Consider the following 16083-nt stretch of genomic DNA (forward strand, 5'->3'; position numbering starts at 1 on the left):
GCTGTACATATGTTATGTCTGAAAAAGTCAGTTACAACTTCTTCTGTCCTTGTTCTAAACAATTTATTATCTAGTAGGCTTTGATTAAATTTCCAATATCCTCGGCCACGTGGAAATTCTGCAAGAGTAATATATATGCCAATTATGTGATGATTCGACCACATTCGGTCTTTTGGTGCCAGAGAGAATGGTATAAGAAAGTAGTCAAGACGACTAGCTTGATTAAGCCTCCGCCCTGTATATCTCACTAGGTCAGGATATTTAACTCTCTATATATCCACTAATTCCAATATATCCATGACATTCATGATTTCCTTAAGTGCCTGAGGGTGAGAGTTTGCAGTGTGATTTCCTTTCCGGTCCATAGAGGTATTTAAGACCGTATTAAAATCGCCCACCATAATAATAGAGTCTAGTGTTGCTTGTAGAGTTGATAAATTCTTATATATATTTTCAAAGATGCTTGGATCATCATTATTTGGACCGTATAGGTTAATAAGCCATATCTGTTTATTGTCCAATAACATATTTAAAATAATCCATCTACCTTGATGATCTGTTTGGACAATTTGCACATTTGGATCAAAATAACTGTTAATTAAAACCATCACCCCTTTTGAATTTCTTTGCCCATGGGAGAAATATATTTCATCCCCCCCAGTCCTTTTTCCACAAAACTTCATCTAAAATTGTTGAATGAGTTTCCTGTAAACAATAGATATTATATTCCTTCTCTTTAGCCAGGTAAATACTGATCGTCTTTTCTTATTATCTGCTAAGCCATTACAATTGTAACTGGCTATACTTATTTCACCACTTACCATAATGAGAGACAACTTTCAATTCTATTTATCAAAATATGTGTTTGTAAACGTACCATTAAAAAGTAACATAATGATTGAGTATCTATATAGCTGTACCATGATATTTGCATTGCTACTAAGTAAACCTCCAATTGGTCCCCACTATTCCACCCGCTAAAAGCCCTCCTCATCCCGAGTTGGGTTGTCATCCCAATGCCCGGCAGACCACCCCCGACCCCCGTATCCCATAGCCCTGAAAAGACTGGGATCCATCCTTGGAAAAGAGCACACAGTGCCATTTACAGAACAGAAGTAGATCAACTGCCAAATGCATTTCCATCGCCCTCACCTCGATTTGTATTATATATAGCCATTAAAAAATATATATATATTTTAAGAATCATGTTTCTTATTTTCCATAATTAGATCATTGGAATTTATGAAAATGATTTTACCTCTCACCAGTCTCGCCGTTATCAAAATGACATTATTACAAGCAATTATTATATTAGCAAACAGTTGTGAATCATCCTCTATTGTCCCTGACATATTTTACTCCTTCGCAGCAGTTGTGGGATACACACATACACCCACACACTCATACACACTCAACCCTTTCCCCCCACACAACCAATGGCTCACATTCTCAAGTTACACCATCCCAGAGCCCAACTCAAGAAAGGTATTGATTTATAAATGCATTTACAGTTGCAGCTGTATGAGAAGGCCTGCAAGACCGTGCAAAAAAGTGGGCAGAAATGGAGAGATTTTATTAACCATTGTCACATCCTAGATGATGGAGGTCAAATGTACCCCTTTCACCTGAAACACCCACAACACGGTCCCCCGTATTGACCATATTCCCAAGCATCTCTATGCAGTCAGACTTTTGATTTTGTGCCACCACTCTAGTAAGAGTCTTGGTGGTTCCAAACTTCTTCCATTTAAGAACGATGGATTCCACTGTGTTCTTGGGGACCTTCAATGCTGCAGAAATGTTTTGGTACCCTTCCCCAGATCTGTGCCTCGGGCAGAATCCTGTCTCGGAGCTCCACGGACAATTCTTTCGACCTCATGGCTTGGTTTTAGCTCTGACATGCACTGTCGACTGTGGGACCTTATATAGACAGGTGTGTGCCTTTCCATATCATGTCCAATCAATTGAATTTACCACAGGTGAACTCCAATCAAGTTGTAGAAACATCTCAAGGATGATCAATGGAAACAGGATGCAACTGAGCTCAAATTCGAGTCTCATATCAAATGGTCTGAATAGTTATGTAAATACGGTATTTCTGTTTGAAATGTTTTATAGATTTGCCAAAAAAATCTAAAAAGCTGTTTTCACTTTGTCATTCTGGTGTATTGTGTGTAGATAGATGAGGGGAAACATATGGGAAGCTTTGGAGTAAACTTTGTGGAAAGCTTTCGACACCTTGTAGAGTACACGCATTGAAGAATTGAGACTGTTTTGATGGCAAGGAAGGTGTTCCTAATGTTTTGTATACTCAGTGTATGGCACATGTTTCATAGTTCTGATGATTATGTTGAACAGTCTGGTTAAGTCTGATAGTTAAAGCTATGCTAGTCAGGTAAAGTCAGTGTATTTAGTCAGGTTGAGTCAATGTATTTAGTCAGGGAAAGTCAGTGTATTTAGTCAGGTTGAGTCAATGTATTTAGTCAGGTAAAGTCAATCTATTTAGTCAGGTAAAGTCAGTGTATTTAGTCAAGTAAAGTCATTGTATTTAGTCAGGTAAAGTCAGTGTATTTAGTCAGGTAAAGTCATTGTATTTAGTCAGGTTGAGTCAATGTATTTAGTCAGGTAAAGTCAATGTATTTAGTCAAGTTGAGTCAATGTATTTAGTCAGGTAAAGTCAATGTATTTAGTCAGGTAAAGTCAGTTTATTTAGTCGGGGAAAGTCAATGTATTTAGTCAAGTTGAGTCAATGTATTTAGTCAGGTTGAGTCAGTGTATTTAGTCAGGTTGAGTCAATGTATTTGGTCAAGTTGAGTCAATGTATTTAGTCAGGTTGAGTCAGTGTATTTAGTCAGGTTAAGTCAAAGTATTTAGTCAGGGAAAGTCAAAGTATTTAGTCAGGGAAAGTCAAAGTATTTAGTCAGGGAAAGTCAATGTATTTAACTTGAAGATTTACCCAAATGTCAATGTTTACTTCGCTGGTGGAATAAAATCAAAACAGACCTGGTTGAAATACGTTGACAAATGAAGTGGAAACAAGTCTGATTCAACCAGTGTGCCCAGTGAGAAGTGGACTGTCAGTTTCACACAAACTTAAAACTTCTCTAGGATAGGGGGCAGCATTTTCACTTTTGGATAAATAGCGTGCCCAATTTCAACTTCCTTCTACTCATCCCCAGAATATAATATATGCATATGAAGTTTCTAAAACTGTTTGAATCATGTCTGTAAGTATAACAGAACTTATGTAGCAGGCAAAACCCAGAGGACTAACCATTCATTTTTTTTTTTTTTAGGTCACTGTCTGTTCAATGAGCTTTCTTTGGGGTACTGGATTTCTAATCACCCTGTTTTCAGTTCCTACCGCTTCCACTGGATGTCCCCAGTCTTTGGAAATAGGTTGAGGTTATTCCTTTGTGCAATGAAGAAGTAACGCCACCTGGAAACAGTGTAACGTCATGTGTACTGTTTGAGAGTTGCGCAAGACTAGAAAAGTAGCGTTAGTTTGTTGATCTCCTGTATTGAAAACAGATAGACCCGTCTTCAATTTGATCGATTATTAACGTTTACAAATACCTTAAGTTGTATTACAAAAGTAGTTTGAAATGTTTTGGCAAAGTTTAGAGGTCATTTTTGAGATATATTGTAGTGACGTTGCGAAAATTGGAAGCTGTTTTTTTCTGGATCAAACGCGCCAAATAAATGGACATTTTGGATATATATGGACGGAATTAATCGAACAAAAGGACCATTTGTGATGTTTATGGGACATATTGGAGTGCCAACAAAAGAATCTCGTCAAAGGTAAGGCATGATTTATATTTTATTTCTGCGTTTTGTGTCGTGCCTGCAGTGTTGAAATATGCTACACTCTCTTTCTTTACTGTTGTGCTATCATCAGATAATAGCATCTTATGCTTTCGCCGAAAAGCCTTTTTGAAATCTGACATGGTGGCTGGATTCACAACGAGTGTAGCTTTAATTTGATATCTTACATGTGTGATTTAATGAAAGTTTGAATCATTTTTTGAATTTGGCACTCTACATTTTCCCTGGCTTTTGGCCAAGTGGGATGCTACCGTCCCACATATCCCCGAGAGGTTTTAAGGAGGTATGAACATGTTCATGCAACCAAGTCAAATATATAAATCAGCACCTCCAAAATGTACCCTTACCTAGTGCCCTACTGGTCCAGATGTACCCTTACCTAGTGCCCTACTGGTCCACATGTACCCTTACCTAGTGCACCACTGGTCCACATGTACCCTTACCTAGTTGACTACTGGTACAGATGTACCCTTACCTAGTGCCCTACTGGTCCAAATGTACCCTTACCTAGTCCACCACTGGTCCACATGTACCCTTACCTAGTTGACTACTGGTACAGATGTACCCTTACCTAGTGCACCACTGGTCCAAATGTACCCTTACCTAGTGCCCTACTGGTCCAAATGTACCCTTACCTAGTGCCCTACTGGTCTACATGTACCCTTACCTAGTGCCCTACTGGTCCAGATGTATCCTTACCTAGTTGACTACTGGTACAGATGTACCCTTACCTAGTGCCCTACTTGTCCAGATGTACCCTTACCTAGTGCCCTACTGGTCCAGATGTACCCTTACCTAGTGCCCTACTGGTCCAAATGTACCCTTACCTAGTGCCCTACTGGTCCAGATGTACCCTTACCTAGTGCCCTACTGGTCCAGATGTACCCTTACCTAGTGCCCTACTGGTCCAGATGTACCCTTTCATAGTGCACCACTGGTCCAAATGTACCCTTACCTAGTGCCCTACTGGTCCAGATGTACCCTTACATAGTGCACCACTGGTCCAAATGTACCCTTACCTAGTGCACCACTGGTCCAAATGTACCCTTACCTAGTGCCCTACTGGTACAGATGTACCCTTACCTAGTGCCCTACTGGTCCAGATGTACCCTTACCTAGTGCCCTACTGGTCCAAATGTACCCTTACCTAGTGCACCACTGGTCCAGATGTACCCTTACATAGTGCACCACTGGTCCAAATGTAACCTTACCTAGTGCCCTACTGGTCCAGATGTACCCTTGCCTAGTGGACTACTGGTCCAAATGTACCCTTACCTAGTGCACCACTGGTCCACATGTACCCTTACCTAGTGGACTACTGGTCCAGATGAAACCCTTACCTAGTGGACTACTGGTCCAGATGTACCCTTACCTAGTGCCCTACTGGTCCAGATGTACCCTTACCTAGTGCCCTACTGGTCCAAATGTACCCTTACCTAGTGCCCTACTGGTCTACATGTACACTTACCTAGTGCCCTACTGGTCCAGATGTACCCTTACCTAGTGCCCTGCTGGTCTACATGTACCCTTACCTAGTGGACTACTGGTCCAGATGTACCCTTACCTAGTGCCCTACTGGTCTACATGTACCCTTACCTAGTGCCCTACTGGTCCAGATGTATCCTTACCTAGTGGACTACTGGTCTACATGTACCCTTACCTAGTGCCCTACTTGTCCAAATGTACCCTTACCTAGTGACCTACTGGTCCAGATGTACCCTTACCTAGTGCCCTACTGGTCCAGATGTACCCTTACCTAGTGCCCTACTGGTCTACATGTACCCTTACCTAGTGCACCACTGGTCCAAATGTACCCTTACCTAGTGCCCTACTGGTCAAAATGTACCCTTACCTACTGCCCTACTGGTCTACATGTACCCTTACCTAGTGCCCTACTGGTCCACATGTACCCTTACCTAGTGCACCACTGGTCCAAATGTACCCTTACCTAGTGCCCTACTGGTCCAAATGTACCCTTACCTAGTGCCCTACTGGTCTACATGTACCCTTACCTAGTGGTATACTGGTCTACATGTACCCTTACCTAGTGCCCTACTGGTCTACATGTACCCTTACCTAGTGCCCTACTGGTCTACATGTACCCTTACCTAGTGGACTACTGGTCTACATCTACCCTTACCTAGTGCCCTACTGGTCTACATGTACCCTTACCTAGTGCCCTACTGGTCTACATGTACCCTTACCTAGTGCCCTACTGGTCTACATGTACCCTTACCTAGTGGACTACTGGTCTACATGTACCCTTACCTAGTGCCCTACTGGTCTACATGTACCCTTACCTAGTGCCCTACTGGTCTACATGTACCCTTACCTAGTGGACTACTGGTCTACATCTACCCTTACCTAGTGCCCTACTGGTCTACATATACCCTAACCTAGTGCCCTACTGGTCTACATGTACCCTTACCTTGTGGACTACTGGTCTACATGTACCCTTACCTTGTGGACTACTGGTCTACATGTACCCTTACCTAGTGCCCTACTGGTCTACATGTACCCTTACCTAGTGCCCTACTGGTCTACATGTACCCTTACCTAGTGGACTACTGGTCTACATGTACCCTTACCTAGTGGACTACTGGTCTACATCTACCCTTACCTAGTGCCCTACTGGTCTACATGTACCCTTACCTAGTGGACTACTGGTCTACATGTACCCTTACCTAGTGCCCTACTGGTCTACATGTACCCTTACCTAGTGGACTACTGGTCTACATCTACCCTTACCTAGTGCCCTACTGGTCTACATGTACCCTTACCTAGTGCCCTACTGGTCTACATGTACCCTTACCTAGTGCCCTACTGGTCTACATGTACCCTTACCTTGTGGACTACTGGTCTACATGTACCCTTACCTAGTGGACCACTGGTCTACATGTACCCTTACCTAGTGCCCTACTGGTCTACATGTACCCTTACCTAGTGCCCTAATGGTCTACATGTACAGGGTGCCATTAGGGATGCTCCTCTGACTATATGATACATTAAGGCCAAATGGTTTTCCAATGGGAATCTCTCTGCTGAAAGCACAACCAAGTGAATTCCTGAAGTAGTTTAAGGTGCACCATTGTCTCAGTAAATTCATTTGACTCACAACCAGGCCCTTATCTCACAGCACAGGAGAGGAAAGCACACGACCCACCTGGCATTTAATTCATCTGTTTATAATTAAAGCTATGTTAGCTAGCTAACCAACATTGGAAGGCACTGGTTTATGCTAATACATATAGCATCATCATTTTCATTCCTACCATGCCTGTATGCAGCCATGTATTCAAATACTATTACCCTGCCTGTAGCCTGTATGCAGCCATGTATTCAAACACTATTACCCTGCCTGTAGCCTGTATGCAGCCATGTGTTCAAACACTATTACCCAGTCACTGCTGTCTGTTCTAATTACTTCCTGCTGTCTGTTCTAATGACTTCCTGCTGTCTGTTCTAATGACTTCCTGCTGTCTGTTATAATGACTTCCTGCTGTCTGTTCTAATGACTTCCTGCTGTCTGTTCTAATGACTTCCTGCTGTATGTTCTAATGACTTCCTGCTGTCTGTTCTAATGACTTCCTGCTGTCTGTTCTAAGACTTCCTGCTGTCTGTTCTAATGACTTCCTGCTGTCTGTTCTTATGAGTTTCTGCTGTCTGTTCTAATGACTTCCTGCTGTCTGTTCTAATGACTTCCTGCTGTCTGTTCTAATGACTTCCTGCTGTCTGTTCTAATGACTTCCTGCTGTCTGTTCTAATGACTTCCTGCTGTATGTTCTAATGACTTCCTGCTGTCTGTTCTAATGACTTCCTGCTGTCTGTTCTAAGACTTCCTGCTGTCTGTTCTAATGACTTCCTGCTGTCTGTTCTTATGAGTTTCTGCTGTCTGTTCTAATGACTTCCTGCTGTCTGTTCTAATGACTTCCTGCTGTCTGTTCTAATGACTTCCTGCTGTCTGTTCTAATGACTTCCTGCTGTCTGTTCTAATGACTTCCTGCTGTCTGTTCTAATGACTTCCTGCTGTCTGTTCTAATGACTTCCTGCTGTCTGTTCTAATGACTTCCTGCTGTCTGTTATAATGACTTCCTGCTGTCTGTTATAATGACTTCCTGCTGTCTGTTATAATGGCTTCCTGCTGTCTGTTATAATGAGTTTCTGCTGTCTGTTCTAATGACTTCCTGCTGTCTGTTCTAATGACTTCCTGCTGTCTGTTCTAATGACTTCCTGCTGTCTGTTCTAATGGCTTCCTGCTGTCTGTTATAATGACTTCCTGCTGTCTGTTCTAATGGCTTCCTGCTGTCTGTTCTAATGACTTCCTGCTGTCTATTCTAATGAGTTTCTGCTGTCTGATATAATTGCTTCCTGCTGTCTGTTATAATGAGTTTCTGCTGTCTGTTATAATGACTTCCTGCTGTCTGTTATAATGACTTCCTGCTGTCTGTTCTAATGACTTCCTGCTGTCTGTTGTAATGAGTTTCTGCTCTCTGTTCTAATGACTTCCTGCTGTCTGTTCTAATGAGTTTCTGCTCTCTGTTGTAATGACTTCCTGCTGTCTGTTCTAATGACTTCCTGCTGTCTGTTCTAATGACTTCCTGCTGTCTGTTCTAATGACTTCCTGCTGTCTGTTCTAATGACTTCCTGCTGTCTGTTCCAATGAGTCTCTACTGTCCTAACGAGTTCAAATCAATTTGTCCTCCAGGTGCCTTCAGATTGTTGAGTCATCTATAAAATCTAACGGCCCAATGACTTGTGTGATGTCAAGGTGGGTACAGTTAGCTAGGGAGGATGAGAGGGAGAGCTGTTCCGCCGTACAGAACCAGTTAAAAGTTTGGACAGATACTCATTCCATGTTCTTTCTTTATTTTACTATTTTCTACATTGTAGAATAATAGTGAAGACATCAACAACTATGAAATAACACATATGGAATCATGTAGTAAACAAAACAATATTAAATACATGAAAATATATTTTATATTTGAGATTCTTCAAAGTAGTCACCCTTTGCCTGATGAAAGCTTTGCACACTCTTGGCATTCTCTCAACCAGCTTCATCTGGAATGCTTTTCCAACAGTCTTGAAGGAGTTCCCGCCCACACCCCCCCACACACACAGACACAGACACAGACACAGACACAGACACAGACACAGACACACACACACACACACACACACACACACACACACACACACACACACACACACACACACACACACACACACACACACACACACACACACACACACACACACACACACACACACACACACACACACACACACACACACACACACACACGGAGGATGGGAGGGAGAGATGTCCAGCCAGTACAGGACTCATTTTATCCTCCAGAATAAGAGAAAACCATCACTTCTATAGTGTTCTAGTTAATAACTAATAAACATGATGAGGAGGAGGATGGGGAAGAAGAGAGTACCTATGTTGAACTCTTCGAAGGTGATGGCAGTGGAGGCACTTCCGAGGGCGTTGACGGCCGTGACGTTGACTCTGTAAGGGTAGCTACTGAACACCTCAAGGAACTTAACGTGACAGCGGTTCTTATGGACCGCGTCCCTGGTTGCTTCGAGGGACTTCTGGTTGTGTCTGAGAGGAGAGAGGAGAGAGAGACGATGAAGGAAGGTGAGGAAGAGAGGAAAAGAGAGTTAGAGAACGACGTGGGGGGACAATGTTAGGCAGTGAAAGACCGAGACAGGGACATTTAAAAAATTAAATTAAATCTACATTTCAGAGTGGTTTTAAAGACCGGCAAGTTTCCATGAGCCAAGATCCGCAAACAGCATCATCATCATTGGTCGGTTCTAGCTGACAGGATGGTGATATTCCGGGTGCTCCAGGCTGGTTAGGGGGCCGGAGGGTGAGGATTGCCCCCGGCCATCCCCAGGGGTATCATCTGGGCTGGGAACAGCGAGCCCTTCTCCTCTCTTTCTCCTCCTTCATAGATATCAGCTCCCTCTGGCTAGAATACCATCTAAATGTTAACTTCCTCTTACTATGCTAGAAGGAGCTAAATTATCTTTATGCTAAAGCTAGATTCTAACTTCCCTCTTATCAATGAGCTAAAGTCTATCTCAGATTCTAGCTTCCCTCTTATCAATGAGCTAAAGTCTATTTCAGATTCTAGCTTCCCTCTTATCAAGGAGCTAAAGTCTATCTCAGATTCTAGCTTCCCTCTTATCAAGGAGATGACGTTTATCTCTGATTCTAGCTTCCCTCTTATCAAGGAGATGACGTTTATCTCTGATTCTAGCTTCCCTCTTATCAAGGAGATGACGTTTATCTCTGATTCTAGCTTCCCTCTTATCAAGGAGATGACGTTTATCTCTGATTCTAGCTTCCCTCTTATCAAGGAGATGACGTTTATCTCTGATTCTAGCTTCCCTCTTATCAAGGAGATGACGTTTATCTCTGATTCTAGCTTCCCTCTTATCAAGGAGATTACGTTTATCTCAGATTCTAGCTTCCCTCTTATCAAGGAGATGACGTTTATCTCAGATTCTAGCTTCCCTCTTATCAAGGAGATGACGTTTATCTCAGATTCTAGCTTCCCTCTTATAAAGGAGATGACGTTTATCTCTGTATGTGAGTATTTAGAACAGAAGTTCAATGGCTCCTCCCCACTGACACTGGGCCAATAGGAACTAAGACTGATGTTGTGATTCTATAATGAATTGATCTGACATTTTATGAATTAAAATCCAGCAATGGTGATGTTGGTGTAATTATCTAAGGACCAGTGGACCAGGATGTTACCAGGACCATAGTTCGTCCCACAAGGCACTCTATTTCCTCTGGCCAGAGTCCTGGACGTTAGCGAGTAAAGACTATTAGAGGTCGTTGTACTGAAGATGGCACTGAGGGTTAATAAGGATCAGTGTGTTCTCTATACTGAGGGTTAATAAGGATCAGTGTGTTCTCTATACTGAGGGTTAATAAGGATCAGTGTGTTCTCTATACTGAGGGTTAATAAGGATCAGTGTGTTCTCTATACTGGGGGTTAATAAGGATCAGGGTGTTCTCTATACTGGGGGTTAATAAGGATCAGTGTGTTCTCTATACTGACGGTTAATAAGGATCAGTGTGTTCTCTATACTGAGGGTTAATAAGGATCAGTGTGTTCTCTATACTGGGGGTTAATTAGGATCAGTGTGTTCTCTATACTGGGGGTTAATAAGGATCAGGGTGTTCTCTATACTGGGGGTTAATAAGGATCAGGGTGTTCTCTATACTGAGGGTTAATAAGGATCAGCGTGTTCTCTATACTGGGGGTTAATAAGGATCAGGGTGTTCTCTATACTGGGGGTTAATAAGGATCAGTGTGTTCTCTATACTGAGGGTTAATACGGATCAGGGTGTTCTCTATACTGGGGGTTAATAAGGATCAGGGTGTTCTCTATACTGGGGGTTAATAAGGATCAGTGTGTTCTCTATACTGGGGGTTAATAAGGATCAGGGTGTTCTCTATACTGGGGGTTAATAAGGATCAGTGTGTTCTCTATACTGAGGGTTAATAAGGATCAGTTTGTTCTCTATACTGGGGGTTAATAAGGATCAGGGTGTTCTCTATACTGGGGGTTAATAATGATCAGGGTGTTCTCTATACTGGGGGTTAATAAGGATCAGGGTGTTCTCTATACTGGGGGTTAATAAGGATCAGGGTGTTCTCTATACTGGGGGTTAATAAGGATCAGTGTGTTCTCTATACTGGGGGTTAATAAGGATCAGGGTGTTCTCTATACTGGGGGTTAATAAGGATCAGTGTGTTCTCTATACTGGGGGTTAATAAGGATCAGTGTGTTCTCTATACTGAGGGTTAATAAGGATCAGTTTGTTCTCTATACTGGGGGTTAATATAGATCAGGGTGTTCTCTATACTGGGGGTTAATAATGATCAGGGTGTTCTCTATACTGGGGGTTAATAAGGATCAGGGTGTTCTCTATAAGTGGTACTGGGGGTTAAAACCTCTTAAGGATTCACCCCTTTTTTAAATTTGTCTTCTAAAATGACGCAAATCTGACTGCCTGAAGCAAGGATATGCATATTCTTGATACCATTTGAAAGGAAACACTTTGAAGTTTGTGGAAATGTGAAATTAATGTTGGAGAATATAACACATTAGATCTGGTAAAAGATAATACAAAGAAGAAAACATGCGTACCATCATCGTTGAAAGAGAAAAGCCATAATGTATTATTCAGATATGTCTACGTCCTGGGAAATTTTGTTGTTACTTACAATCTCATGCTAATCGCATTAGCCTACGTTAGTTCAACCGTCCCGTGGACGGGACACCGATCCCGCAGAAGTTTTAATAAGGAACAGGGTGTGAATGATGGTCCATGGAGAGTTACCATTTCAGACAACGACAGGGTTCAGAGGGCCTAGTGGTTCAGTAAATGATTATGCTAATGTCATATATTGGCTGTGCAACACTAATGCGGTTGCTAGGAGACCACCCGCTGGGGACAGAGAGGAAATATGGTTTCTCCTTCCCTGATCCCCCACACCAGACCCTGCATTCAAGCCAAGAGGGTAGAGTGAGAGTAGAGAGAGAGCTGAGAGAGAAAGAAGAAGAGAGAATGAGAGATATTGATTGACAGAGCTACCCTGTGCCCTTAGAGTCCTCTGAGAGAGAGAGAAGGAGACAGAGAGAAACTGAGAAAGAGAGAGAGAGAAGGAGAGATCGAGAGATAGAGAGATAGAGCGAGGGAAAGATACAGAGAGAGAGAAAGCAACAGAGAGGATGTGACAGAGATACCCAGTGTGTCCTCAGTGAGTCCTCTGAGGCATGGTGAAGTGTCCTCTTAGCCCCAGCACTCAGACAGACAGACATACAGGCAGACCTCTCTCTCTCTCTCTCTCTCTCTCTCTCTCTCTCTCTCTCTCTCTCTCTCTCTCTCTCTCTCTCTCTCTCTCTCTCTCTCTCTCTCTCTCTCTCTCTCTCTCTCTCTCTCTCTCTCTCTCTCTCTCTCTCTCTCTCTCTCTCTCTCTCTCTCTCTCTCTCTGAAAACACTAACACCAATAACCAAGTGTCAAAATAACCATACATTCAACAATAACAATAAACATACAGTAGAGTACATGTGCAGGTTGATTGGTCTGTCAGACACTGTCCCGCAACTTATGGCAGGCAGCAATGTAGTGCGCTGCCAACCCACAGCTCTCTGCGTCCTCCCCCAACAGGACTGGTAGCCTACTCTTATCAGAGAGGTCTTTGAAACCTTGAATAAGGGTTTCAAATTTGGGGAAATGACACTCTCTAATTGTTTTATATTTTTGACATTTTGTCAGGAAATGCAGCTTTGTCTCAGGTTCTGCTGTTGTGCAGTGGTTGCACAGCCTTTCCTTTACAGGGAACCAGGTTTTCCTGTGTCTTCCCTTCTCAATGGCAAGGCTGTGCTCAATGAGCCTGTACTGTGTCAAGGTTTTTCTAAGGTTTCGATCAGTAACCATGGTCAATTAGCTAGCCACGGTGTACTGTACTGTCGATTTAGGGCCAGATAGCACTGCATTTTGCTTTGTGTTTGTGCTTGTGTTTCCCAATAAGCAATATAGTTTTGTTTTGACTGTGTTGTAATTTGGTTTATCCTGATTGATTGGATGTTCTGGTCCTGAGGCTTCAGTGTGTTAGTAGAACAGGTTAGTGAACTCAGCCCCAGGACCAGCTGGATGAGGGGACTGAGGCTTCAGTGTGTTAGTAGAACAGGTTTGTGAACTCAGCCCCAGGACCAGCTGGATGAGGGGACTCTTTTCTTTGCTCAGCTCTTGGCATTGCAGGGCTTGGTAATGATATGAGAGGGGGTCACTGTATTTTAGATGTTTCCAAAACTGAATTGCTCTTTTTTGAGTTTTTATTATTAGTGGATATTTGCCTAATTCTGCCCTGCATGCATTGTTTGTAGTTTTCCTCTGGACATGTAGGAGAATCTTACAGAACTCTGCATGCAGGGTTTGAATGGGGTGTTTGTCCCATTTGATGAAATCTTGTTTTGCAAGTGGACCCCACACCTCGCTGCCATAAAGTGCAATTGGTTCAATGACATATTCAATTCGTTTTAGCCAAATTTTAATAGGTATTTCAATTTGAATTTGCTTTTTAATGGCGTAGAATGCCCTGCGTGCTTTCTCTCTCAGTTCATTCACTGCCTCAATAAGGTGTCCAGTTGACCTTATTTTTAAACCTAAGTAATTTTAGTGTGCAGTACTCTATATATTTTGTACCATTTTGTCTAATTCCCTGAGATCTGGATCTTCTCTGGAAAATCATTATTTTAGTATTTTTGGGGTTAATTGCCAGGGCCCAGGTCTGGCAGTACTGCTCTAGCAGGTCCAGGCTCTGCTGTAGGCCATGTGCTGTGGGTGACAGCAGGCATAGGTCATCTGAGAAGAGTAGGCATTTATCCTCTGAATTGTGGAGACTAACACCATGGGCTGAGGATTTTTCTAGAATAGTGGCTCGTTGATGTAAATATTGAAGAGTGCAGGGCTCAGATTACAACCCTGACGAAGGCCCAGCACCTGGTTAAAGAATTATGTTATTTTCTTGCCAATTTTAATGCTGCACGTATTGCCAGTATACATTGATTTAATTATGTCATATGTTTTACCCCCTACACCACTTTCAATAACTTTATAGAACAGTCCTGTATGCCAAATAGAATCAAATGCTTTTTGGAAGTTGATAAAGCAGGCGTATATTTTGGTATTGGACACGTTTATCTATCAGAGTGTGTAAGGTGTAAATATGATCAGTTGTGCGATGTTTTGGTATAAATCCAATTTGGCTTTTACTCAAGACATTGTCTTTATTAAGGAAGTTTAGAACTCTTACATTTATAATACTACAGAAAACCTTCTCCAGATTACTGTTCACAAAAATGCCTCTGTAATTGTTAGGGTCAAATTTGTCTCCTTTTTTAAAGATTGGGGTTATGAGTCCTTGATTCCAGATGTCAGGGAAATAACCTTCACTCAGGATCACATTAACTTCTTATGGCTGCAGGGGCAGTATTGAGTAGCTTGGATGAAAGGTGCACAGAGGTGCCCAGAGTAAACGGCCTGCTCCTCAGTCATAGTTGCTAATATATGCATATTATTATTAGTATTGGATAGAAAACACTTAGAAGTTTCTAGAACTGTTTGAATTATGTCTGTGAGTATAACAGAACTCATATGGCAGGCAAAAACCTGAGAAAAAATCCAAACAGGAAGTGGAAATTCTGAGGATGGTAGATTTTAAACCAAGCTCCCATTGAAATCACAGCGAGATATGGATGAGTTTTCACTTCCTACGGCTTCCACTAGATGTCAACAATCTGTAGAACTTTGTCTGATGACTCTACTGTGAAGGGGGCCCAAATGAGAGGAGAATTAGTCAGGTCTGCCATGAGGTGACCATTTCTTTGACCATGCGCGTTCACATGAGGGAGCTCCGTTCCATCGCTCATCTGAAGTCAATGTAATTCTCCGGTTGGAACGTTATTCAAGATTTATGTTAAAAAACATTCTAAAGATTGATTCAATACATCGTTTGACATGTTTCTACGGACTGTTACGGAACTTTTGGACATTTCGTCAGGTTTTAGTGAACGCGCTTCCTAGACGTTGGATTTGTATAACAAACACGCGACAAAAATAGTATTAGGACATAAATGATGGACATTACCGAAAAAAACGAACATTTCTTGTGGAAGTGGGAGTCCTGGGAGTGCATTCTGACGAAGATCAGCAAAGTGAAGATTTATAATGCTTTTTATGAGTTTTGTTGACTGCACAATTTGGCGGGTAACTGTATGGCTTCCTTTTGTGGCTGAACGCTGTTTTCAGATTATTGAATATTGTGTTTTGCCGTAAATGATTTTGAAATCTGACACAGCGGTTGCATTAAGAACAAGTGTATCTTTAATTCTATGTAAAACATGTATCTTTCATCAAAGTTTATGATGAGTATTTCTGTTATTTGACGTGGCTCTCTGCAATTTCTCCGGATATTTTGGAGGCGTTTCTGAACATGGCGCCAATGTAAACGGAGGTTTTTGGATATAAATATGAAGTTAATCGAACAAGACATATATATATTGTGTAACATGAAGTCCTATGAGTGTCATCTGATGAAGATCATCAAAGGTTAGTGATTAATTTTATCTCTATTTGTGGCTCCTCTCTTTGGCTGGAAAAAATGGCTGAATTTTTCTTTGAGTTGGTGGTGACCTAACATAATCGTTTGTGG

The 16083-nt window shown here is 42.0% G+C and overlaps 1 protein-coding gene across 1 annotated transcript in view; it reads right to left on the bottom strand.

The window, feature by feature from the left end:
* Positions 1 to 16083, bottom strand: part of LOC139539723 (ciliary neurotrophic factor receptor subunit alpha-like) — a 688039-nt gene that overhangs the window by 79397 nt on the left and 592559 nt on the right. Inside the window, exon 5 of the mRNA XM_071342926.1 lies at positions 9273 to 9439. Coding sequence (XP_071199027.1) covers positions 9273 to 9439 — 167 coding nt within the window. The remainder of the gene's footprint in view (positions 1 to 9272; positions 9440 to 16083) is intronic.

This window comes from Salvelinus alpinus, chromosome 1 (genome assembly GCF_045679555.1).
Source record: "Salvelinus alpinus chromosome 1, SLU_Salpinus.1, whole genome shotgun sequence".
Classification (NCBI taxonomy): Eukaryota; Metazoa; Chordata; class Actinopteri; order Salmoniformes; family Salmonidae; genus Salvelinus; species Salvelinus alpinus.